At 56.6% G+C, this 24,468-nt stretch overlaps 1 protein-coding gene across 1 annotated transcript; it reads right to left on the minus strand.

The window, feature by feature from the left end:
* Positions 1-1,509: 1,509 nt before the first annotated feature.
* On the minus strand, positions 1,510-24,216 carry DGAT1 (diacylglycerol O-acyltransferase 1). The gene is made up of 17 exons (XM_063299793.1): positions 23,918-24,216; positions 17,287-17,374; positions 12,596-12,636; positions 10,689-10,774; positions 10,306-10,358; positions 9,711-9,816; positions 9,070-9,189; positions 8,294-8,368; positions 7,975-8,078; positions 7,422-7,460; positions 6,546-6,587; positions 5,845-5,889; positions 5,285-5,397; positions 4,730-4,795; positions 3,992-4,079; positions 2,786-2,848; positions 1,510-2,582 (listed from the first exon to the last, which is right to left on the minus strand). The coding sequence occupies exons 1-17, from the start codon at positions 24,106-24,108 to the stop codon at positions 2,436-2,438; spliced, it is 1,467 nt and encodes a 488-aa protein (XP_063155863.1). The 5' UTR covers positions 24,109-24,216; the 3' UTR covers positions 1,510-2,435.
* Between the last annotated feature and the right edge of the window lie 252 nt (positions 24,217-24,468).

Genomic DNA, 24,468 nt, shown 5'->3' on the forward strand with positions numbered 1-24,468 from the left:
AACTCCATTGACGAGGGACCAGAGTTTGTGGCGGCAGGGGGTTTCTTGCCCTGAATAGGGGATTTGGTTACCTTCCTATGGGTAAGAGCAGGTGGGGGGGTTTGGTTCACTCTAAGGGTAGCCTGGTGCTGGATGGGTGGGCTTCCTGTCAGTCCAGCAAGAGGGGACGAGGCGGGATCGAGAGTATAGGGTTGAGTATGACTGTTTATCTAGAGGTGCTGAGTGCTGCGCAGAAGCGCCCTGGGTTTGATGGACCTGGAGGTGGTTGTGGCTGGGTATGTATATGTATGGTGAGGGGCTGTAGGTTTGGGCATGGACCATTATGCACAGGGGAAGGGGGAGGCTGCAACATCCCAGTAGTGATGGGTATGGGGAGATATGACTGAAGACGGGGTGGGCTGCTCTCAGGAACCATGCCAGAGGTGTATTATACCTGTGGCATGTTCCAGCCCCTTGAGCTCATTCCTGGGCCCCAGATGGCAGACCTTCAAGGCCTCAGTTGTCAGCTGATGAGAAGATTGACCTGGTGTGTATTACTGAGATCTGGCTGGGACTGGGGGGCGGGGTTAGGGCTCCCCATTTTCCAATTCTTATTTTACTTGAAAATATGCTTGTGCCTTCATTAAAACTTTCCACTTTGTTTCTGGTGTGCCTTGTTGGCTGTTTAATCATCCAGGCCCTACCTGATAATTGTGACATACTGCTTTGTAGCTGCTTCTACGGCTAAAGAGGTAATGCAGAATGTCTCACCTGCAGCCCCTTGACTGTAGCATTATGGCAGCTGTAGGCAACACGTCCTATGCTGGCTGATGGGCATAAGCAGGAGCAACAGAACTGCCATGCTCCCTTCTCCCTTAAGACAGGCAGGGAAGACGTTTTGCTTTTTAACCTGAAACTCTTTATCCAAAGCCTTTGTGTTTATAGATGGCCTAGAATCAGCAATGAATGAGATCGTCAGTTAGCCCTCTGAATGATTTGGCCTTAGCAAGAAAGGGCTAGCAAAATGGCTCTAGAAGTAACTTTCTCAACTAGAGGAAGAGCCTTCCAAGAAATGTGTAAACTGTTACAGACTGCACTTATGGGAAGGCTGGAGCAGTGGCTTTTCAGTCATCTTGGATCACCGAGTTCTACAAACCACTTTGGGGATCCTCCTCTGAAAAGAGGCATCATTGTCAGTCACTGGATTGTTCCCAGGATGTGGCCTTGTGTAGTCTTCTCTCCAGACCAAGGTGAAACCTTGGATTTGCCCCAAACTTTGCCCCCTTGCCATTTTTTCAGAACTGCCTCAACTGAGCAGCCAGTTAAAACATTTCTGAAACACCAACCCTTAAAGTTTGATACTTTCTTCATTCCCTCAGGTCTAACTGCAGCAAATGCCTCTGGCTTCACCCTTGTGTTGGCCGACTTGTTGCCTGTTACCGGAGCCCCCCAGGGACTATCTGGCTGACTGAAAGCTTGGTTATGGCTCTCGCATGGGCTGCTTCCTCCTTGCTGCCACGCAGAGGCACATTTTGAAAATATGCTTTAATCACTTGGTACTGGTCAGATACATTCTGTGAACTCTTAAAAAGTTGCTGGGTTGACAAAACACAGTAGGGCCACGGAGCACCCAAGCCGCCCTGGACTGAAAATCAGACAGCAACAACTGCTCCTGCCATCACGCCAGACAGAGTCCCACAGAACCGGGAGGGCTGCAAAAGGGACTGATGGCTGTTAAGAACTCAGCTCTAGGATTGTCAGGGCAGACCACAGCGAGAAGGGCAGAGAGCTGGGGCGCCCCATGAGGAACAGCAGCAGTCAGAGAAAAGCCCTGCTCCCTACCTCTGTGAAAGGCAGTGCCCGGGTGAGCCCTTCTGCTCCAGGCCAGTGAAAGGCGGCTTGCCAGAGAGGGCCAGGAGCCACAGAGCGAGGGAGGGGGAGGGCTGCTATCATCCACTGAAGGGGCTGAACGGGAGTCCTTTAAAGTGCCAGGGAGGCAGCCCATTAGCCTACGCATTTGAGGGCCATTTGGCCCAGCTTCCCCCTGAAGGGAGCGCAGCCTCTGCCCTTCCAGGCACGGTTGGCATCAGTCCTCATTTCTATTGCACAGGTGGAAGGCAACTTCTTGAGTATCAATCCTGCCAAAGGACTAGCTAAAAATTTGGGGCACCAGGAAGGTTATTGCATCGATCCAGTATTCAGACTCAAGAGTACCTGATAAGCAACCATTGCACGCGCACGCGTGCGCGCGCACACACACACACACACACAGTAACACGCACAAGGTGACTCCCCCAAGCAAAATCAGCATGTCTGCCTGGGCTGGTGCGTCGATGGGTTCTGGAGCCCCCAGAAGGCAGCGGAAAGGCTGGGGGAGGGCTTGCCACGGCCAGGCCTCCTGCTGGTCCTCAGTAGGAGGCAGGACGGAAAAGGTGAGCCTCCACTGGCAAACAGAGTCACTGGCTTCCTTCGTAATTCAGCACATAGTAGTCATGGACGTACATGAGGACAGCAATTGGCTGGCCAATGATCAAGGAGATCCACACAGCTGCGTTCCCGTAGTTGCCCTGGAGAAACCGACTCACAAACCAGGCCAAGGGGATCTGGGGATGGGAGAAGACCAGAAACAGCTCAGGCTAGGCCAGAGGGGCGGGAGCAGCAGCCCTGAAGCATCTCCAAGGGCTTTTAGGTGAACTGGAAGGACAGCCCGGGCCTGCCCTGTGGAGGAGGGAGAGGACTGCAGCCTCCTGGGCTTCCCAATTGTCACCACTGGCCAGGAACCACACAATGGGCTTCTTGATCTTACCTGAGCCATCATGCCCATGAACGCCCACAGCCGGAACATCTTCAAGGGCACGCTCACCAGGTACTGCCAGGGTTGAAGAGGAATGGAAAAACGTGTTACCGGTCTAAAGACAAAAGGGCACAAAGAACGCTGCCTTGGGCAAAGACAGGCACCGCAATGTGGCCAGTTGTCTCTGCCCGCCTGGCCTCTGAGGGGACATGACTGGAGCCCAGGACAGGAGGACACGTGGGGACTAGAAGGACACACCGGCACCTGCCGTGGACTCTGTCAAGCTTCTCTCCTGTTAAAAACCCTCGCTGAAAAGGAGGGGCACCACAATGGCTTCCCTTCAGTCACACCCAACATCTGAGGCGGCCCCGAGGGACACTCTTCCATTGTCTGCCAGAGCCAGGATGCTTGGCGGAACGCTTCTACCACCTGGCATTCCTCAGCTCAGTCCAGCAAGAGCCCACCTCAGCTTCGATCTGCCGTAACTTCCATTCTGAGCTGGAATTGCAGAACTCCAATTCTTCGGGGAGGAGGACAACTAAACCTCCCCCTCCCTGTTCTCCTCAGAAGCTGTCTTCTGGTGTGGAGTGGGACCTGCCCTCACAGAAAGCGCTTTCTAGGGCCAGTTCAGCCTGGCTGGAGCAGCCCAGTTTGGGTGGTCCAAGCTTCCCAACTTCTCAGTCAGGGCTGGTTTTTATCCCATCCTACCTTCCCACCCCCATTTTGGATGCTTTCAAGGCAGAACCCTGGGCAGCCCCACCGAGCATCTACCACAACAGCATGCTTTGTTCAAGAAAGGGAGCAAAGTAAAGGACGATGGATGGAGGTGCTCCTGAGTTTTTATTTTGGACTAGGTCTATGACGTTAATAGGGACGCGGTGGCGCTGCGGGTTAAACCGCTGAGCTGTCGATCGGAAGGTCGGCGGTTCGAAACCGCGCGGCGGGGTGAGCTCCCGTTGTTAATCCCAGCTCCTGCTCACCTAGCAGTTCGAAAACATGCAAATGTGAGTAGATCAATAGGTACCGCTTCGGCGGGAAGGTAACGGCGTTCCGAGTCGTCATGCTGGCCACATGACCCGGAAGTGTCTATGACAACGCCGGCTCCAAGGCTTAGAAACGGAGATGAGCACCGCCCCCTAGAGTCGGATTCGACTGGACTTTACGTCAAGGGAAACCTTTACCTTTACTACTATGACGTTGGAAGAGAGAAGTACCAACCTCATGGAAGAAAGCAGAAGCAAAGAACACAGCTATCTGAGCTGTCCACTTCCCAGCTCCCCTCTTGATCATGGGCTTGTAGAAATGCCTAGGAAATGCACAGGGGCAAAAGAGACCCCACCCCAAAGTGTCAGTGTGTCACCAAGAAGAGTAAGGAGGCAGCTGCATCAATAGGTCAAGTCCTTCCAACTGTGATCTCAAAAGCATCTGGCAGTAGGCAGATTAGGCATCACCCAGGCATCCTTGCCTACCCAGAAAACAACCGCTTGGCTTGGAAAGATCCAGCCTACAGTAAGCCTAGAGAAGGTCAAGGAAGACGTCTTCCAGGTAGCCTGACAGCCCTGGCTCCAGCAGGTGGGGATGGTGTATGAGCTCCAGGAAGGTGGGAGCTTCTGCACAAAGGAGGACACCAACCTCTGGCCTGGGAAAGGACACAGGGCTGGATCTCTGGGAAGGCTGGTTTAGTCATGCCAGCTAGGCCCAGTCCTCTTTCTCTAGAAATGGTGTGAAAGCTTTGCCTAAGTCCCATCTCTCTCCTCCATCCTCTTAATGAGCTGCTTCAGGCTTTCAGATTGCCAGGCTAGCACTTTGTCCTTGAACAAGATGGGGGTGGGGGAGGCTGGCTCAAAGCAGGGTGAACAGCCCTCAGAAGCATCTTGAAGCAGGAACATCCACCATTCTGGGGGTTGAAACAGAAGTGCCCCCCCCCAGCCCTTGTGTATTACCGAAGTGTCATACCTCAGGCACCACTTGTGGACTGGGATGTTCCAGTTCTGCCAGAAATAGGTCACTGACTCCGAGTTCCTGCAGAAGAGCAGCAGAGTCAGAGAGGGCATAGGAAGGAAACGCTGGTCTCGGCAAAGTTGTGCATCCCTAGGGTTACAAGCCCTCCTCCCTCTCAGCTCCCTTCCAACAAACCCCTGTCTGAAGACCCTCCCCTTTGGTGGTCTCCCACGATTTCAAGCCCTCGCTATCTAAGGCAAAGCTGATCTATGCAGGTCTTGCGTGCAGCTGGACAGGAGGTGGTGGGTAGGGGACAGGTGGAACATGTGCTTCATCTGATAGAGCTGTAGCCAACGTAAGGGATGCAGGGAGACTCGCTCCCCTTGCTTAGACAAGAGAAGTCACTCGCAGCAGCTGCTAAAGGCTCAGAGGCTGCTGAAATCCAAGAGATCCAATGTCCTCCTGATCATTTTGGACAATTCAGAGTGTCAAAATACAGGGAGACCTCAGAGTGGCCAATTAACTGTATCCTCTCCCCCACCCACCCAACATACACACCAGCCAACTCACCACCAGTCCCGGTAAAACTCTCGGTCCCCAAACTGCAAGATCTCAGCTATGAAGTTCAGGCTGGAGTGGAAGAACCAGTAGAAGAAGATGAGCCAGATCAAGTGATTGGGAACCTGCCGGGCACAAGACAAAGGAGGCGCATTAGCGCCCTCTGCGGCATAGAGGAAGAAGAGCTGCCTCTTTGGAGCCACGAAGATTCTTGGAACAACTTCCTGACGCATCCGTCTCAGAGACGAGAACCAGGGCAGCTGTTCCCACCCGCCATGAGGCAAGAGTTCCTGCTGAGCTTCCCAGGCACCGTGCTAGGTGGGCCATGATGCAGGAGGACGCCATTTTTAAGTTTGTTCTGAAAGAGGCGTTCCAGGGGCAGCAACAATTCTGCAGGCAAACCAGCTCCCTGAGCCCAGAACTAGAGCTAACAACTTGCCTTCCAGAAGCAGGCCAAGTTCATCTCTCTGACACTGCTCACCAGCCCTATCCCCCAGCTGAACCTCACCTCCTGCCTTCCAGATTGAGACTACAGCTCCCAGAGTTCCCAGCCAGCAATTTGCAGTACTTACAGCTAGCTTCAGGAGACGCTCAATGATCCTGGAATAGTCCATGTCCTGCAAACAAGACCCGCCTCAGTCTTCTCCTTACCCGGGGCATTTGAGCACAGGCCTCCTTCCCTCAAGCAGCTGTGCCCCCACTCTCTTCCGACCACTGAGTGCTACCCCCAGTGTCCCTTCTAGATTGGTTGAGGAATATCAGGGTCTGTGTTTCCAAAGCTGCTCAAGTTTCCAGACATGTGGACTTCAACTTCCATAATTTCGTAGCCAGCAGGGCAATTGCTGAAAATTCCAGGTGGTTGAAGTCCACATATCTGGAATTTGCGACAGTTGAGAAATACTGTTCTGTGTACGTAGACACATAACCTGCACTGTTGGAAAAAAGGCAAACACCAGGGTCAAAATGCTTTCCGTTCCCTCGCCAGCTGCTGAGAAGTAGGCGTCACACTCCCACTGCAGGAGACAGATGTGAGGTCCAACCATGTAGGGTTCCTCTAGGTTTGCTGGATTACAATCCCCATCCACCCCCAGGTTGGAGAAAGCTGGGCTATTTTGTACCTCGAGCAACTGGAGGAGGAGGAGGGGGCTTTTTGCACTGAGGTATCCTAGAAGAGGACTCTTCCCCAGATATGCCCTCCCCTCAAAACATAGAAGCTTCTAGATTCTGGTGCTCCAAGGACCTTCAGCATCATAACAAGAAAAGCAGAGCTTACCCGGAAAGGCTTCATGGAGTTCTGAATTGTGGGGACCATCCACTAGAAGAGGAACACCAGAAACAACTCAATTATGGGGTCATCTTGCCCAGGCCTAACTAACCCTAAAGATTAGATCCTCTTGGGCTAAGACTCAAAAGTGCTCTTGGACAGGAGAATGAGGTGACGAGGAGGCCCACCTCCACATGCACCGAAATTCCAGCCACTAGGGATCCTTGCCATTCAGATCCAGCTCCCCCAGCAGCTGTGGGCTGCTTCAGGGCAGCACCTGAAAAGGGTCTCTCCAGAGCAGTCCTTGGGGCATTTCAAGAAGGGGCGATTCTAGCCCACTTGGAGGGGGCCAGGCTGGGAAAGGTTGCTCCCGAGCACCTTTGGCTTTGCTAGGGACAGTCCTGCCATCCTGGTCTTCAAGAGTGCAACTCCAGATCAAGCCTGCTGAAGCCTCAGGGGGTTTGGTCTCACTTCCAAAGCCGGCACTGGACCTGGTGCTGGAGCCGCTCCCTCCCCTGAAGGCTGGGGGGACTCCTCCACTGTCAGGATCGGTGCACCTCGTCGGTCCTCGCGTTAACTCAGAAGCACCAGCAACCCAAGGCAGGGCTGAGAGCTGTGTCTGTGTCCTCACCGAAAAGGGGAGAGCAACCACCTCCGGGAAGGGGACCATCCTCACTCCTTGCTTTGCCAGGGCTGCAGCCTTGCAGGGCCACCCCGCTCCCCTTCCAGCTCCAGGCTGCACCAGCAATCTGCTGCTGCTTGAAGAGCAAGCCACCCTCATGAGAGGGCAACAGGAGAACATGCCGCAGCCACAGGACGCTCCCTCTCGACAGCTCATCCTCTGAGCCACAAGGAAAGAGGGCAGGCCAGAGCCACACCGCTTACCTGCTGAATCAGCCCCACCAGCAGCTGCAGAAAGAAGAGCTGGAGGAGGAGGAGGAAAGCCAGGGGTGAGTGCAACCAGCAGAGCCCTCGGGAGCGCCCTGGTCCAGCCCAACCACTTCCCGTCTCTCTAGCTTCAGCTTGCAGGCTCCCTAGCACCAGAAAGTTTCTGCACTCAGCACATTTTTAAGGATTCCCCAGAAATCGTAGCCCAGAACTCACTGAAGCCACACTCCATGGATTCAGCAGGGCACCAGTGGCCAGAGCCTCCAGTGTGACGGCTGGTGCCCCAAGGACCTGCTCTGGCCACAGAGGGGCCCGGCTGAAATCCCATCGAGCCGCTGGCAGTCAACATAGACTATAAAGGCACTTTCAGTGACCAGCGCTGGCAGCGGAGCTAACTATTGACGCTGCAGTCCAAATCAGGGAGGGTACCAGGTTGCTCCCCCACCGACCGGTCAGCACTCAGGCAGGTAGCCCAGTCCGGTGTAGAGCAGCCCCCTCTCTTTCCAACCCACTTGGCCGGAGGAAGGACCTTTCCCACCCACAGGCTCACCATTTCAAAGAGCCTCCGCAGAAGAAAGCGCTTGCGGATCCGTGGGGAACGAGGGAAGTTCAGCTCGTAGCACAGAGTGGGGGCCAGCAAGAAGTAGTACAGGTCTGCAGTGGAAAGAGGTGGACCTCTTAACTGGAGCTGAAAGCGAAGGCTGGCTTCCATCTCCCCTGAGGGAAATCGAGCGCGTTGGAGGGCAGAGTTGGGGACGCAGCTACATTTGCACCCAGACTGGGAGGGCAGGATACCGCAACCAACGGCACGCTGCCAGAGCATCCCACTCGGTTCCCGCACCTCCCACCAGACAACCTGGTCTCCTTACCTCTGTAAGTCAGGTTGTCTGGATAAATCACCTCTCTTGGAATCACGTTCCCATTGGTCTTCTGTGGCCCTGAAGCTGGAACAGAAAGGCAGCTGGGGACAAAGGCCCACCTGACCCAATTAGAGATCCCTCCTATCCCACCACCTCTGAAGGGACACCAGTGGACTTGGCCACAAGCAAGCTCTTCTGCTCAGATGCAGAACCGGCCACTGCTGAGCGGGCGGGGTGAACCTGGAGCAGGAAGTGGCTTGTGCCAGACCGGAAATGGGTGGGAAGAGAGCAATGCAGGGCCCCTAAATTGAGCTTCGAGGAACTGGGCTCCCAGAGGAGGTACACGCGGCAGGCCAGAGAGCTCCCATCTCAGCCCACCCGGTGTCCTGTGAGAGGATCTGCAGACTCCCCTCCAGCCAGACTGGGAGAAGTTGGTTCAAGAGCAGTCAGTCTGAAGGACGGAGACTGAAATGCCTCCACCCCAAGTATCGGCTCAGGAAGGCTGGCCGTCCTCAGCACAAGCACCTCCTGGCCAAAGGCCACTCATTCGTCGTCCAAATCGTCTGTAGCTGGATCCACAACCAGGGGCTCCTTGGCCCTCAGCAAAAGCAAAAGGCGGGCAGGGCTGTTCCTCGGCTCTTCGTCCTTTGCCTTTGGGTTCAGCTTTCTTCCCGTTCCCTCCCCACCAAAGGCCCCTTCCTCCACCTGGGCAGCGCCCCTCACGACCGGTGGAGCAGTGGGCCTCCTGCAGACTCAGGCAGGCAGGCAGGCTCCTCTGTGCTCACCTGTGCGCACTCTCTCAGCTGTCGCCGGCCTCTTCTCACGGCACCACTTGTTGAGATCCCTGAAGGAGAAGAGCTTGAGAAAGAGGACGGTGTGGACCGAGAGAGCCAAAATGGCCCCAACTGTGGAAGAAGACAGGAGAGGGGCGTCGCTGATCGTGCTGTCTCTGAGGCGGGGCAGCACTGGCTTCTGCCATGCGGCCTTGGAGGCAGCAGTGGTGAGTGAAGAATCCAACATTTAGCTAAGAGGGAAGGATGGTGCGAGGCCTGTGCAAACACGGCCTCTCTAGGGACTGAAGGGAGCGGGTCCCCTGCTGCCTCGGGAATGGAAGCAGTCTGCGATTCCCCCCAGGTTCTTCCTTCTGTCCTCGTGCAATGAAAAGTCGCCGCAGCCCAAAGCTCTGGGGGGCCATGAGCAGCACAGAGAAGAGCGGCTGTCCCAAGGGCTACCCGGCCCTCCCAGCACCTCTGCAAACAAGCGTGGCTGTAGCTCTTTGGCCACGCTGGCGGAAGGTTAGGGAATATGCACTCCCAGCTGATGGGGGCAGGGGAGGCTGTTCAGGGCCAGAGCACTCGGGCACCACATTGCCCAGAGGCCCGCCCAGCGCAGCCTCCGGAGGCACTCCTCGTGGGACCGCACCCACCTGGTGTGATGGAGGTGACTGCCAGCACCACAAGGACAGGGAAGCACAGGACTGTCAGGAGGTTGAGCGTGTGCAGGATGGCCCCGCTGCGCTCAGATAGGGCGCCCTGGACGCACAAAGGGAAAGGGCTCGACTTAACAGAGGCACGGGACTGGACCACCCCGCAAAAGGGTTAGCAGCCCAGGCCCCACCAGGAAATCGCAACTCTCAAGATGAGATGTGGGGGAAATGATTCAGTACATGATTAGAGAGTCATCCCATCAGTGTTTTGGTTTTTATCCTGCCCAGCCAGGACTTTCTGGAGGGCAGCCGCCTGCCGGACCTGGAAAAGGGGCACGCCCCACGCTGAGCCTTTGCTGCTTCACCACTTCTCCCGCGAAATGCCCTGAAGGGGCCACCCTAAAAGAAAGCCTAAGATACCCTACACAAACCCACGAGTGTCACCCGTGGGTCTCTTGCTCATCATCCTTTGGCTAAAGAGAGTCCAGAACCAACCCTCAGAACAGCAGCGGTTCCACTTTCAGGGGCCACAATCGAAGGCCAGGAGCAGCCTTGGCAAAGCACAAAGACAGCATCGCACCCCAGCCCTGCTCACCACAGCAAGCTGCTTCTCCACATGCAGAGCAACCAGGGCAAACGCGTTGGCCGCTGAAAATGAAGGCACAGGGAGCAGGCGCTGACGTCCATCGCAGACAAGCCAGCTCAGATCCCCGCCAGCCCTGGAGGTGGGCCCCCTGCAGGAGGCAAGCTGCTCCCCCAAGGGTTACTGGGCGAGGCCTCCAGTCCGCGTCTGGGAAGCCCGCGCACCTCCCTCCCTCCCCACCAAACTTGCGGGCACCCCTTTCTGTTAGCCCTACCCTCTTCATGCCAGGGTATCCTGAACTGGACCCCCCCCCCCAAAGTTTCAGGGATTCAAGAGATATAGAAACACCCCCCGCCCCCAGGGACAGAAGAGGAGGGCCAGAGCATCTGACTCACCAATAATAAGGCATGGAGCTGGCCAGCTATAGGGATCCTTCAGAAACAAGGAGATGACCTGGATGGGGTCCACCAGAATGCCGTACCTGAGGAGGGAAGGACCGTGTTGTGAGATGTGGCAGCCTATCCCCCCAACTCTGTGCAAAACACTGTCTTGTCTTCAGTCCCTCCTAGGAGCCAGGCCTCTCTTCGGCTTGCACACCCCCTGAAATCTGTCCCAGAGCTGTAGGCTGGATGACGAAACCCCTCAATTTATTCCAGGATTCTTAAGCACAGGGAGGAGGAGCCTGGCTCCCCTGTGGGTAGAGAGGATCTCAGTTTTAATGAACCGGGGGCTTGGTATCTTCGGAGCCTGGGAGGCAGTCTAACAATTCTTTTGTCCCAGACACAATGCTGCGATGCCTACACAGCCTGCACTGCAGAAACTTACTATCTCTCTTGAGTTTGAGCATCACACGCTGTAGGGGAACGGAGCAGCCTAGCCTCCAAGTTGCAAAAAGGCTGTGGTGTTACATGCACACGCTGCTCTGTAGCCGCAAGGAACTCCAGGCCTGAAGAGGAGTGGGCAGCCTCGGGGCAGGCAGGCAGGCAGGGGCACGAGTAACATCTTTGAGGTCACACGGAGCCACAGTGGAGGGGGTGAGGAGGAAGCCGAGGAGATAAGGCTCCAAAACCAAGCTAAGCCTATTTTACGGCCAGCATTGCAGGCTGATTGTTTCCTGCCATTTTCAGGAGTGGGACGACCTCACCTACTTCCAGCTGCTGCTGCCAGGGGATCACAGGCATCCTGGGGCCTCCAGGTGCCCCCACCTGGCCTAGGTTTGCTGCCCAGGCTTCCAGCTGAGTGGGCCGGCTTGGCAGAGCAGAGGGACTCAGGCCTGGGAGTTGTGAAGAATTCAAGGACAGGACCCGGGATAGCCACCCTCTTCCCCATTGGCCAAGCTCCCTCTTCTCTGCTGCGATGCCACCGGTACTGGGCAGCCCCCCACCAGAAAGGAAAGCTTCCAAGCTCCTGCAGCCTGTCCTTTCGGGGCTCACGCATGCAGTCACGTGCCAAAAGCGATCAAGCAGCTCTCTAAAAGCCGACAGTCCCAAACGTGCTTCCCACTGAGGCTTCCCTCCCGGCTTTGGAGGCCGCTGATTCCAGAGCCTCCCCGCCAGGCTGCCTCTTGCTGGGGAGCAGGAGACCGAGGCGTGCAGAGCGGCATGGGGCCACACAGTGGCAGCACCCCCTTCAGAATCTCTGAGAACTAGAAAGCCCGCTGTCGGTCTGCTTCCCCAGCCGGACACCCAGATGGCTGGGGATTTGAGGAGGAGGCCTGAAGGAGGCCTAGGACCCCATCTGGCTCCTTCGCCAGCACACCCCCGGCTCTTAGGCTGAGGGGCTGCCCAGAGTCCCAAGCAGGCTTTCCCCACTCCTAGTCAGTACTAGCTACCGTTGTTCTTCTGGGGGCTGGGAGAGAGACCTGGCCAATCCCTCGGCGGCCCACCACCCAATGCGGAGGGCTTCATGGGGCAAATGGCGCAGCTGGACTACAGACCTCAAACTAAAACCGGTTCAGGTCCTCTCGACTCCTGCCACAAGAGCTGTTGCAGCCCTGCGGTGACAGGATCCCTCTGGAGGCTGGTAGCAGCCCAAAGGCCCCCCAGCTCAGCAGTGGGGGGGTGAGGCTCTGAGGGGTTCTGCGCCACAGCCTCAAGACTTGGCACTTAAGGGCGATCTCTCGCCAAAGGGGCACCCTGTTGCCCTCCCTCACCTCGACAGGGCCCTTGAGCGGTGGCTCGTGAGGCCCCTCCCTCTTGGGCAAAGGGCAAGCTGGCAGCAGGGCCAGGCATCGACCCTCCTGGCAAGGCTTGAGGGCCTCGCGCTGCAGCAGCCACACGAGGAGGGAAAGCCCGGCACTTACTTGATGAGGTTCTCCAGGAAAAGGCGAGCATTGCTCAGGACCTGGGGGAAAGAAGAGCGTGACGGTCAGAGAGAGAAGTGCCAGTTGGGGCAAGAAACGGGACATGCAGGGAAAGGGAGAAGAGCTGATTTCACCCCAGAAGAGGCTTACAGCCCAAGAGACCCAGCGTGGGCCGAACAAGGCAGCCCTCACAGGGTGCCGTCCGTGCTGGGAAGGGTGGAACGCTAAGAGCCGGCCAGGCCTCTAGAACAGGGTCTCTCAACCGCGGCCACTTTCAGATGTGTGGACTTCAACTCCCAGAACCGCCCCAGCCAGCAAAGCTCCCAGAATTCTGGGAGTTGAAGTCCACACATCTGAAAGTGGCCACGGTTGAAGAACGCTGCTCCGGAGAATTAACGCCTTCCACACGGTGGGGCCTGGAGAGGCAGAGTTTCCCGCGAGTCTGTGGAATTCCTTTTGCCAGATTTCTTTCTCTGGAGCAGAAAGCTGCCAGGGAGCTAGGAAGGGAGAAGCGCCCTGCATATCTAATTGATTCGGGGTGGGGGCATTTGGCCCAAGGAAGTCGGAGGGGAGGGGGCGCTGCAGCCAGCCAGGCAGGGACTGGCCTGGAATCCATTAGCTTCGGAGCAGAGCAGAGCAGAATCTGAACGTGGACCCCTGCCCCCAGGAGGTGCCCTGGAGCCCCCAGCATGGCCAGGGGAGGGCATTCTCCCTGCTGCCAGCTCGTCACTATTAGCGTTCTCCCTGCCCGACAAGCTGAGGTGCGCCTCCCCCCTTCTCTGAGCTCTTGCGGCTGCAGAGAGCCTCTTGAGACTCGTCCCCACATCAGCGGGGAGGAGGCACCTCCTTGCCAACCCCTTTGCTCGTAAAGTATTTAATCAGGATGTTTAGGCCCCTTGACTGCAAGGAAGGGCTGCTCTCTTCTACAAAGATCCTGGTCTCTCAAGCCACAGGTGATGGCACGGGCTGCCTGGATGCCCTCTTGGGCTGCTGCCGTGAAAGGACCTCATGCCTGGGGAGCAAAGGGGGAGGGACACCACACAGTTGTACCTGCCACCCCTCCCCCCTCAGCCTTCCAGGGACTGGGATCAATTCATCTCCGGTCCCGGCAGAAACGCAGGGAACGGCTCTCAGGCAGGGCCAAGCAACCCTGGCACTCCAGTGATGCCCAGCAGGCCCATCCCAAGTCCAAGAGTTGCAGGATGGCATCCTCACCGATGCGTCATCCGGGGTGGGGAGGAAAGGGAGCGCCTCCCAGGTACCGGGGAGGCCTTGCTGTGCCAAGACAGGTCGCCCACGCTGTCGCAAGGGAGGGCTTCCAACCGCTTCGGGTCAAAGCTTAGAGGAGCAAAGGAGAAGTGTCCAAGGAAGTCTCCTGACTCACTCGCCTCCCCTGAGCCAACTAAGAACTCAGCCAATCCTGCAGCTGACTTGGGGGTGTCTTAGGAGGGGAGAAGCCAGGCAGCTGGGTCTTCTGGGGGCGGAGGGAGGTGGCTCATGTCCCGGTTGAAGGTTGAGAGGCCAGCCATGACGAGAGAGTGCCACCTACCCTGCCATTCCCAGCTAGGGAAGGAACCTGAAGCAGGAAGGCTGGTGACCCCATCAAGACGGCGCCATCGTAAAAAATGGCAGCTGCCACCTATTGGGGATCAGACTAGGCATGACATGCCTTGCTACTGTTGGAAGACAGACCTGACAGAAAGAGCCAACTCCACTTCTTTTTGCCCCATGGAGGATGCCCCCACTTCAGTCACAGGACCTGAACTTCTTGTTTGGATACTCTACTGCAGTGTTTCCCAACCTTGACAACTTCAAGATGGGTGGACTTCAACTCCCAGAATTCCTCAGCCAGCAAAGAATTTTGGGAGTTGAAGTCCACCCATCTTGATGTCGCCAAGGCTGAGAAACACCGCTCTACTGTAACAAAACCTTGAAACTGGCAAGACGAATGGGAAAGGAAGAGCGCTGTACCCTCTAAAGGCCTGCTAGCCCAGCAGGGGATCTCAGAGCTCAACCCTCGGGCCACCCGGATGCCCTCTTCCTCTGCTTCTCCTTAAGACACGGGACTGTTGAGTCCACAAGTCCAGTCCTCAGTCCCCAGAGCTGGAGCCGAGAGGCAAGGGATCTGCCGCCGCTGCAGCAGCATTCCCAGGATGGGCCGAGGCGTGATCGTACCACTCCACGTGAGTAGAGCAGCCAAAGTCCACACCTGAGCAGGCCAGTTTTTCTATTTCATAATGTTTTCAAAAGATAGGTGGCCCCGCCCAACAAATGCCTGGCAATGGCAGTCCTGCCACCAAGGCTGCCAAATAACTGCTTTCTATAGAGGGTGCCATGAAGCAGGAAGGGGGCAGCATCCTGATGACTGGGAGTGCCAGGGCAAAGTGTTCTCCGGCCCCTATCTTAACTGCAGAGAAGGAAACCCAGCTCTCTGGTTTCCCATTTGTAGGAGACAAACTATCGGTCCTTTGTACCCTGAGTGCACGTATGAGGTTTCAAAGCCAGGCACGCACCTTGGGGGTGGGGGTTGCTCCAGGCAGAAGCTGAGGAACACAGTCTTTGTGCTTGACAGAATCTGGAAACTGATTAAGGGCACGAAGCAAGGAACTGGCCTAGACACACCTGCCTCGGTGAAGGAAACGTGGATCCCCCCAGTGAGAGTGCCCCATCTCCCCAACACACAGGTGGAGGCGGCAGAAGGGCCGGCCTCCAGAAATCTCTGTAATGAGTTCAAGGGGTGGCCCCAAAGACCTCAAATCCCAATGACAAAGACCCAGAGGGAAACGGTGACAGGCTGAAAACAGCGGATGGCCGTGTGGCTGCTTGTTCTGCAGAACAGAGCCCATAGCGGCAGCTGCTGGTCGATGCCACTGGATCCCTGCCCCACCTAAAAAATGCAAAGTAATCAGGGTTGCCTCCTGCCAAGACCAAAATGTCTTGCCTTTTGCACCACTGTTCAAAGACCCTCCAGGTCAACTGATAGGTCTCGGTGATGATGGGTTGTCCTAGGGCCATGACGGTCTCTACCACGAAACCTGGATGATCCATGTTTTGGGACTGCTCCATCTAATTCAGTTACAGTCACCCTTGCCTTAAGCAGCTTTCCTTGTGCATCGCTTTGAAAATTGCTACAAAAGGTGGGAGTGTGTCTAGCATCGATCCAGCCAGGGAGCTCCAAATCCCTTCTGCTTGATTGTCTTGCATTTGGGAAAAGAGGAGGTTCGCTGACAGAGGGGCATCCCCATTTTGTTAAAATCTCATGACAGAGAAGCCGTTCACCCAGCAGCAGCCACTAGCGATGCAGCCATCTGCCATGGCAGTCAACAATCACCTTTGGGACATGGGCAGGAAGTGTTTGTTTTAGACACACGGACTCCTCTGAAAGCCCTGATCTGCATCAGCCCAAAAGACTGAAATGTATTTTGTTCTGTGGTCTGTTCGGTGGTCAGCAGCATCTCACTCCTCTATTTAGAAAAAGCTTCCAGGACCCATCATGCTGCCCTTTGCTTGAACTGGCTGACAGACCGGTCTCAGAAGACACTGCCCCTAAGCTGGGGTCTCTGCTCCTTTGGCTTTGAGTGACATTCTCTGGCCTAGTTGGCTAGGACTGGCCACCAGGTTAAGGACTGGATTATCTTGCAGGCACCACTGTGCGCAAGCGGGTTCAGCTGGCAATCAGATCTCGATACAGGAGAGGGAGCTATTGCAACTATCTGCAGTGCGGGTGGGCCCTTGGGACTGAGCCCGTGCAGCGGCGGTCATCTGCCCTGCAATCTTGCCAGCTTCATGAGGTCAGCCTTCTGGATGCCAGGATCCCTTTCATGGCTGAAAAGTGCACTCCTGGGGCCATTTTCCTTTCCCTGTGTCAGTGATGACCCCAAGATGCAGAACCCACTTGGATGCCACCAGCATGCCCTGGCTTAAGTTCACCCTGAAATTTCTGGAGACTGTAAAGCATCCGACTGAAGCAGCTTTCCCCACAGAGGGTGCTCTAAGGAGCCTCAGTGTGGCTCCTCCACCCTAAATTTGACTAACACTAGGGCTGATGCCACGCTGAAACGGGGTCCTCTGAACTGAAACTGATCTTTCCGGTAAATGTACTTGGGGAACCTTCAGTGGGACAGGTGGAACACTTGGGGAAAGGGCGGGGGGGGGGGGGAGAAACAGGGCAGTCCCCTGGCAGGGGAGTATCTGGCTACGGCACAGAGGCCTAGACCCTTCCCACCACAACGGAAGGCTGGCCTGGAAGCCACTTGGACCACATCAGAAGCCCAGCCCAAAAAACAGTCACCAGGTGCCTCTAGCTGTGAGAAGACAGCTATCGGCTCCCACCCTGCGGGCCCCTTGCCTCTAACATTCAAAGCCATTCCACCCCCGGACCCAGAATCGCCACTGAAACGTTAGAACCTCTCGGGCTCGGCGTGCATCCGCTCGGTGTGCTAAGCGGTCTCTCCCCCTGCGAGCCGCCACCCATCAGAAGCCAGGACATAAGGCAGCCTGGCTATTGGCACCACCACGTCCCCTCTGTGCTGCGCAGTGGCCACCAAGTGCGTCTGGCTGGCTGGCCGCCACCTCTTCCAGCACTAGCCCCAAGAGACGCAGCTGGTGTCTGCCGCCAGGGATGCCAATCGGCAAAGAGCCACATTTGGGCCGAGAGAGAGAAGGGGAGCCGGACTGCAGCCACCACTCACCAGCATGACCACACACCAGTTCAGGATGCCTCGGTAGTTGCTGTAGCCGCTGGCAGAGCTCAGCAGAGAGTCCTGCAGCTTGTGACACCTGGGGAGGAAGAAGGTTCCGCCAGTTAGGCTGGGCTTCAAAAGCCATGCTTTCCGGGGGTGATGGGGGTCGGAGTCCGACACACACTCTGAGGGCCACCCTGTCCTTCAGCAAGCCCCAGAGCCCAAGGCTTGTTGGGAAGAGCAGATCCTGCACTGTGGTGGAGGAAGGTGAAAGAAATGGGAAGGGGCATGAGGGTCCTGAACTGGGGCCCCCAGGAGATGAGGCCCTTTGGATGCTGCTTCCCCTCCGCTCCCCTCTGACCCGGTGTCGCTCACGGCCACCGAGCTGGAACTGAACAGACCCTCATCCATCCCCTGCCAGGCACGGAGGGCAGGACGAACCTATGCAGGTGGGCACACCACACTGCCATTCCGCCCTCCCGCACAAAAGGACCCCCATCAACACCCAAAATGTGCCGTAAAGCTGCTTCTCCTCTCCTCCCCCCAAACAAGAGGTGGATTAAAATGGAGCTCTTCTCAGATGCTTTGTTGCCCCAAAGAAAAGCCAGCCGGTTCCGCCAGCTGTTTGGCAGCGGTTTGGCAAGCCCGGGGGGCCCGGTGAATGCAAGTGAGAGGTGTGGGGTTGCTGAACCCCACTACCTGAGCAAAGGAGACTTGCTCCTTCTGTTTCTTGCAAGCTTCTCAGGAGCAGTGCCATTAGCCCCAAGCCTCAGAAAGCATAGCTCTTTCCCAGGACCCCAAGAGATATATGGCATCACAAGCAGCAGCACAGGGTCCCCCAAAAGCAGGGACATTTCCCCCTCCCCCCGTGAAGGCTGTCAGAGTGCTAGAAAGCGTTTGGCCCGAGAGATCAGAAAAATCACACACCAGGCATTTCTATAAAAATAAATTTATTTACAGAAAGCACAAAAACATATTTACAAGCTGTGCATTCACACACACTCAGAGAGGACAGGGAGGAGGCTGTGTGCAGAAAGGAAACAGAAACTAACAAGCCCAGGCAAGCTTCTCTCCAGGCAAATCAGGAGCTTTTACCTTATGTGGTCATGCCTTTTCACCCCTAAAACCAAGGATACTTAAGTTTGACCTTCTGACTCTGCAAGAGTGATTTGTTACCATAGTAACCTTAATTTCTCTACAGCCAAAAGCAGAAAAAACAAATACCAACAAAGGCCGCATCTGCCTCTCATCTCACTAGGAAGAACTCTGCCCTACCAGTGTCCCTGGGCAAGATAAGCGTCAAACCTGCCCTTGGCCACTTTGAGCAGCCCCCAACTCCTCGGAAGCCAGATGAGTCCTGCCAAAGCAACTGGCTGCAGATTTGCAGCATGGAACCTCAACATGTTAAGTCACAGCCGAATCAGCTGCACTTGGCCAATGTTGGCAGCAAGGTCTTACTGGTGGGCAAGAGATGTTCCTGGACTGCAGGAAGAGGAGGGAACAGAGCCCACCAACCACAGAATGCGTACCAAGTTCTGAGGAACACCAGGAAAGCCCAGGCACAAAATGAATCCCTTTGTCCTAGATAGGGGGTTCTCTCCCAATTCTCACTGCAACTCAAGCGCAACAGAGCGCACGAGAGGCCATGTGCTCCAGGCCACCTTGTCCTAGATCAGCCATCTTCAGAGAGCCTCCTGCACAAAGATCTGAATTCTATTTCAGCTGGCCAGCCAGAGAGTTCTGGGAAGGTCCTCCACAACCAAGGGACTCACTCCCAATTCCCTCAGTCCGAGGTCACTTACTATGATTCCCAGGCACCATTCTTTTAAAAACCCATTTCCATTCCCAGAAGTCAACACCTCTCTGCTGATGCGAAGATGTCAACATCTTTGTTCTGGTGTTCGCACCCTAATGCAAATGCAGCAGAGATCAACTTTGCTTTTTGAGATTGAAGTTTGCAACTGCAGGTTCCAGAACCCTTTTCTAAAGAGGTACTGAATGACTGTTTTTACTGTACAATGCCCAGAGTTCTTGCAGAGTTGGGTGGTTTTATAAACCACACACACACACACAGGGGAGTAAGCCTCCACTGGGCTTCTCAACTATCGGAGTTCCTTTGAAAAGACTGTAATGGTCCTTTGTACCATACAGGTAGTCCTCGCTTACCAACTGCCTCATTTAGCGACCATTCGAAGTTACAGCGATGTAAAAACAAAACAGCTTTGTGACCAATCCTCACATTTACGAACGCTGCAGCATCCCGCAGTCACACAATTGCCATTTGCGTGCTTCCCAACTGGCTTGCCACAAGCAGAGTTAATGGAGAACGCAGAAGTAAAATTGCAAGTTGTGGTCACGTGATGTTTCACTTAGTGACTGAGGCGCTTAGCAACAAGTTGCTGGTCCCAGTTGTGGCTGCTAAGCGAAGACTACCTGTAATGTCAAAAACCAAGTTCTCGCCTGGCTCCAGTGCCTCTGAAATCCCCGCTGGCCACTCCCATTCCTCACACCTGGAGGAGCTGCCACTGCAGCCATCCCGTGCAGCGCTTCTGCCTTTCAGTGTTTACCCCCAGGCTCAAAGATCCCAGGCATTAATCTCCACCCATTAATCTCTCTGGAAAATCCTTTGAATTTGGCCTCTCACCAGGAGCTGCGCATACCACTGGCCTAGGAGGAGAGCCCTGCCCTCCCTCCCTCGCTGCCAGAGTCCTTCAGGGTCAAGCAGAAACCAAGCTCAACGCAGCTACGGTGGCCCTTCAGCCACGCCTGTCATGTTCACTGTTTCAATGTGCACTGTACATCGTAACGTTTCACATGCCATGGTGCTAACGCCCGTTTCTGTTTGGGAGGGAGCTGCTGGGAAACCTTGTGCCAAGCTCTCTATCTATGCTCATTTCAATGGAATGTGTTTGGGTTATGTGCGCTGCTCAAGGACTTTTCCACCGCACCATCAGAAGCTGTTGGGAGCACCTGGGATTGCGAGCCTGGGAAGATTCTACGGAGGGAGGGGTCTCGTTTGCACCGTGGGTTTTTAGTTTGCATTTGGCGCGCTTTTCCCATTCTCAGCTTTCTTTGTGATCCTGCATACTATTCTTTAATAAATCAGATATCTTTGCATTCCTGCTCATGAGTCTGAGAGTGTTTTAGAATAGGCATTCATTACAACGCCAAGGCCCTGACTTTGGGAGCCAGACGGGAAGTGGTGACTGGTGCAGAGCTGCTCACTTACGAACCCTGGCCAGTTCACTGAAAGCAGGTGGAGCCGTGCCAGCTCCTGTGGAGGAACCAATTAGGGTGAATCCTGGCCTGGTCCCAGAGCTCCAAGTCCTCGCCTCGCCTCTCAGCACCGCTCGTGATAGCCAACCTCGGAACCTCACCCTCTGGCACCACAGATGCCCGGCCTCTGCCCAAGCCCTTGGGAGAAGCCTTGACAGGGAGGACTGCCCTTAGACCAGACTGATGCTCCATCAGGCAGGGGCGCTCGGCTGCTCAGATACCCTAGAATCATGCTGGGAGATGGAGTCTGCCGCACACAGAAGGCACCAAGCAGGGGAAACCGAGAAGAGGAGCCTCTCATTCAGACCTGACTCCCGCCCTGCGTGACCAAGAGCCTCTCCCACTTTGAGGCTGCCCAGGGACAGCCGCTGACCGGCTCCCTGGAAAGGAGGCACCAGGGAAAGGCTCCGAGTCTGCCACCAGCCGGCCTGTTCTCCCACAGCCACCTGCCTGCGCACCAAGAGCCTTCAAGCCCACCCCCACCCCCACCCCCACCAAGCTGAAGCACAATGCAGCCAACCGGCCTTATTAATGGAGCACCACGTTAAGCAGGAAAGTGCCAGGAGGCGGGGATGGCTTTGGACCCCCATTCACTTCTCAGCTTATTTGTCGTGCCCCTGCTCTGCTACTGCATCTCCCACCCACCCACCATCGGTGCCTTAACAGCTCACTCCAAGGGCTGGGACCCCAAATCCCCCGTAGAAAAACCTAGCAGAGCCTATTAATCAAGGCAGCAGGGAGCCCCCCCCCCAGCCACATTCCTTGGAAGGAAAAGGCTCCTGATCAGAGTTCCTTTGAAGAGGGAGACCAGCAGGCTCCCCCCTGAAGTCAGGACATGGCCCCCTGCCCTCGCTCAGCAGCAGCCCCAGCCCTGACCAAGTTCCTGCACTCCTTTGACCTGGCAAGCCCTTCCCCGCCAGGAGGAACCGTGGGTATCTGTGGTGCCAGAGGGTGAGGTTCCAAGGCTGGCTATCATGAGCGGTGCTGAGAGGCGAGGCGAGGACTTGGAGCTCTGGGACCAGGCCAGGATTCACCCTAGCTGGTTCCTCTGCAGGAGCTGGCACGGCTCCACCTGCTTTCAGAGAACTGGCCAGGGTTCGTAAGTGAGCAATACATGAGAAACAGGTCAACAATAGTAAGCTGACCCAGAAGAGTGTCCAACTCTCCCGCTTACCCTGTGGATGTGGTGCAGATGCTGCAACCTGCAATAAGTGTGAACTAGTATTTGTTACAGCTCACAGACTGATAAAAGAACTGCCTAATCAAGCACTGGCTTAAGATCACAGAGGGACACTTCTGAAGTGGGGAAAAGCCCAGCCAAGTTCTGGCAGCACAGTGTAAGTGGCCCAGCGCAAGGACACCCCAGAAAAGACAAGGCCTCCAGGACAGATAACGCCACTCTCCCTCCCTCCCTCCCTCCCCCGCCAACCATGTCAGAGGAAGGCCCAGAGCTAATGTTGAAATGGAGATCACCTTTGTCCTGGCAGAGCACCAACAAAGGGCAGGTGGAGTTCTCACTTTGCATGTCCGGAGTCACGGCCTCCGCCCAGCGAGGAAGGGCCACCTTGCCAGGCCCAGCATCAGGGCCACTCTGCTCGAGGGCCAGGCAAAGGGCGGAGGCTACGCAGCAGCACTCCTGCGCATCTTCTCGGTCTCTTGGGTCTCCTTGGGGTAAGCCTGATTTCCAAAGCTCCAGGAGATACCCCCCCCGGGGCATTTTCTATGGGGCAGCCTCTGCAAGCTGTTTGGACTGTCCCCAATTAGCCCTCTTCTGCTCAAAAGGAAAGGGCAAAGGGTTGCCAGGCAAGGAGGGATCATGGGCGGTTCTCACAAGAATACTGGTAACGTAGCATGCTAAAGCGAATTCTGTTCCAGGAAAGACAAGGAAGTCTCTCACCTAATGGGGAGAGGCGGCTTCCGGGGCCTCCTGGAAGAAGGCAGGATGCCCTTCCCGTTGGGCAAAGGAGATGTGATGGGAAACTCACTGTTGATGGGGTGAGTCAGAACAGTGTTTCTCAACCTTGGCAGCTTGAAGATGCACGGACTTCAAGGCTGGCTGGAGAATTCTGGGTATTGAAATCCATGCATTTTCAAGCCGCCAAGGTTGAGAAACACTGAACAAAACGGTCAAAAAGCAGCCTGGTGTCTTTGCCCGCCCTTTGGGCCAGATGCACTTTGAGACATCAAGTCCCAGAGCTCTGCCAAGTTTCGGTACGAGGACCGGGTGCATGACGTGTGTTTGCCGTCAAGCTCTCTCTACTTCCAAGTTTCCATACCGGGTGGCTACACACAGCTAGGAAAGGGCAAAGGTGGAGGTGAGCAGGTTAAGCCAAGCAAAGCACCCCAGGCAGCAATTCTCAAGACTGGGCACCTAGAATTACAGATGCCTTTGCCAGTTGGCAAAATGCCAAGTTTTTTAACAGGTTGGAAGCATTTCTCCCAAGCCGAATTTTGGATGGGAGAGGGAGGCAGGAAGAAGCCAAACGAGATTTAGACCAAGCCAAGATCCACCAGGCCCTTCCCAGCAGCAAAACCCACCATCCGGCTTAACATCGCACCTCCCAGGGCAACTGGAGGATTAGGCTACTTTCCTAGGTGTTCAAGGACTCAAAAATCAGGCAGAACCCACTAAAAGCAGGGGCCCCCTTTGAGGCCACCTCTTGACCCGTGGTAAGCCAAGGGAGAGGGCAGCATTTGGGCAGGCTCTGGAGGGCTGGAAGCTCCAGGGAAGGGCCTCTCCTGCACATCCAACACCCGCCCCCGTGCCTTGAGCCCAGAGGCTCCAAAGGTCAAGCCCCGCGGCGGCAGAAGAGGCTGGAGCAGAGCCAGCAACGGGCGACGGAAGCTCCGGCTTGGGATCCCGCGCGGCGGGGGCGGCTCTTCGCACCGAGGGAGGCGCCCGGACGGACTCCCTACAGGGCGCTGCGGTACTCTAGAGCAGCGTTTCAGCTTTAAGACGGGTAGACTTCATTTCCCAGAATTCCCCGAGCCAGCACGCTGGCTGGGGGAATTCTGGGAAATGAAGCCCACCCATCTTAATGGTGCGGAGGTTGAGAAACGCGGCTCTGGGCGCATTCCAGCAACAGGAAGAAACAGCCGGGACGCCCAGACGGCTCCTCCCCCCGCCCCAAACTTCGCCCCCCTTCGGACTTTCCTACAGCAAGCCAGGACGGGAGCGGGGCGGCGGTCCCGCCTGAGCCCCGGAGTGCAGGCATCGCGGGGGCGCCCGGCTCTCCTCGCCCTGGAGCCCGGGCGGAGGGCGTGCAGTCTCGCCCCGCGCACGGCAGGCTTCCCCGTCGGCGGGGAGTGCCGCTCCGTTCCGGGGAAGGCCACGGCCGAAGGGTCCCCGCGCAGCCCCGCGTACCTGAAGTCCGCGTCGGAGAAGAGATCCGCGCCATCCCCCGCGCCGCGCTGGGTCGAGCGCGCCTCCGCCGCCTCTCCCGCTCCGCCGCGGGGCTGCCGAGAGCCGGCCCCCGCCGCCCCCCGCCTCTTCAGCTGCTGCTGCTGCTGCTGCTGCTGCTGCTGCTGCATCCCGGCGCCGTCCCGCTCGCCCATAGCTGGTGCGGCGGCCGGCGGCTGCGCTGGCCCCGCGGCGCCTTCCGCTTCGCCCGCTGCCGTTGCCCGCCGCCCGTCGGGCCCCGCCCCCTCGGAAGCGGCCTCCAGGCCCCGGTCCCTTAGCCTCGGGGACGCCGTAGCTCCACCCCGCCGCGCACGGCGCCACGGGAAGCGTAGTCACGGCTACGCTCCTCTCGGGCTCACGCCGGGAAATGTAGTTCCTTTCAAACGCCCCGCTCTGCGCCGCCCGCCAATTGAAGGAAGGGGGCGGGGCGGGGCGCCCCGGGAGGGGGAGGGGCCTTGGATTGAGGGGCGGGGCACCGCCGCCGCCAGAGCCGCGGGATTAACCCTTCCCTCCCC

Source organism: Candoia aspera, chromosome 3 (genome assembly GCF_035149785.1).
Source record: "Candoia aspera isolate rCanAsp1 chromosome 3, rCanAsp1.hap2, whole genome shotgun sequence".
In the NCBI taxonomy this organism is placed as follows: Eukaryota; Metazoa; Chordata; class Lepidosauria; order Squamata; family Boidae; genus Candoia; species Candoia aspera.

What these genes read in the sequence shown, in the direction of transcription:
- DGAT1 (XM_063299793.1), bottom strand. Translation starts at nt 24,108, where the DNA reads ATGGGCGAGCGGGACGGCGCCGGGATGCAGCAGCAGCAGCAGCAGCAG. An exon ending in AGCTCCATGCCTTATTATTG is followed by an intron (nt 10,359 to 10,688) that starts GTGAGTCAGATG and finishes CTTCATTTTCAG; the next exon opens with CGGCCAACGCGTTTGCCCTG. An exon ending in TGGTGGGGCTGATTCAGCAG is followed by an intron (nt 6,588 to 7,421) that starts GTAAGCGGTGTG and finishes TTCCTCTTCTAG; the next exon opens with TGGATGGTCCCCACAATTCA.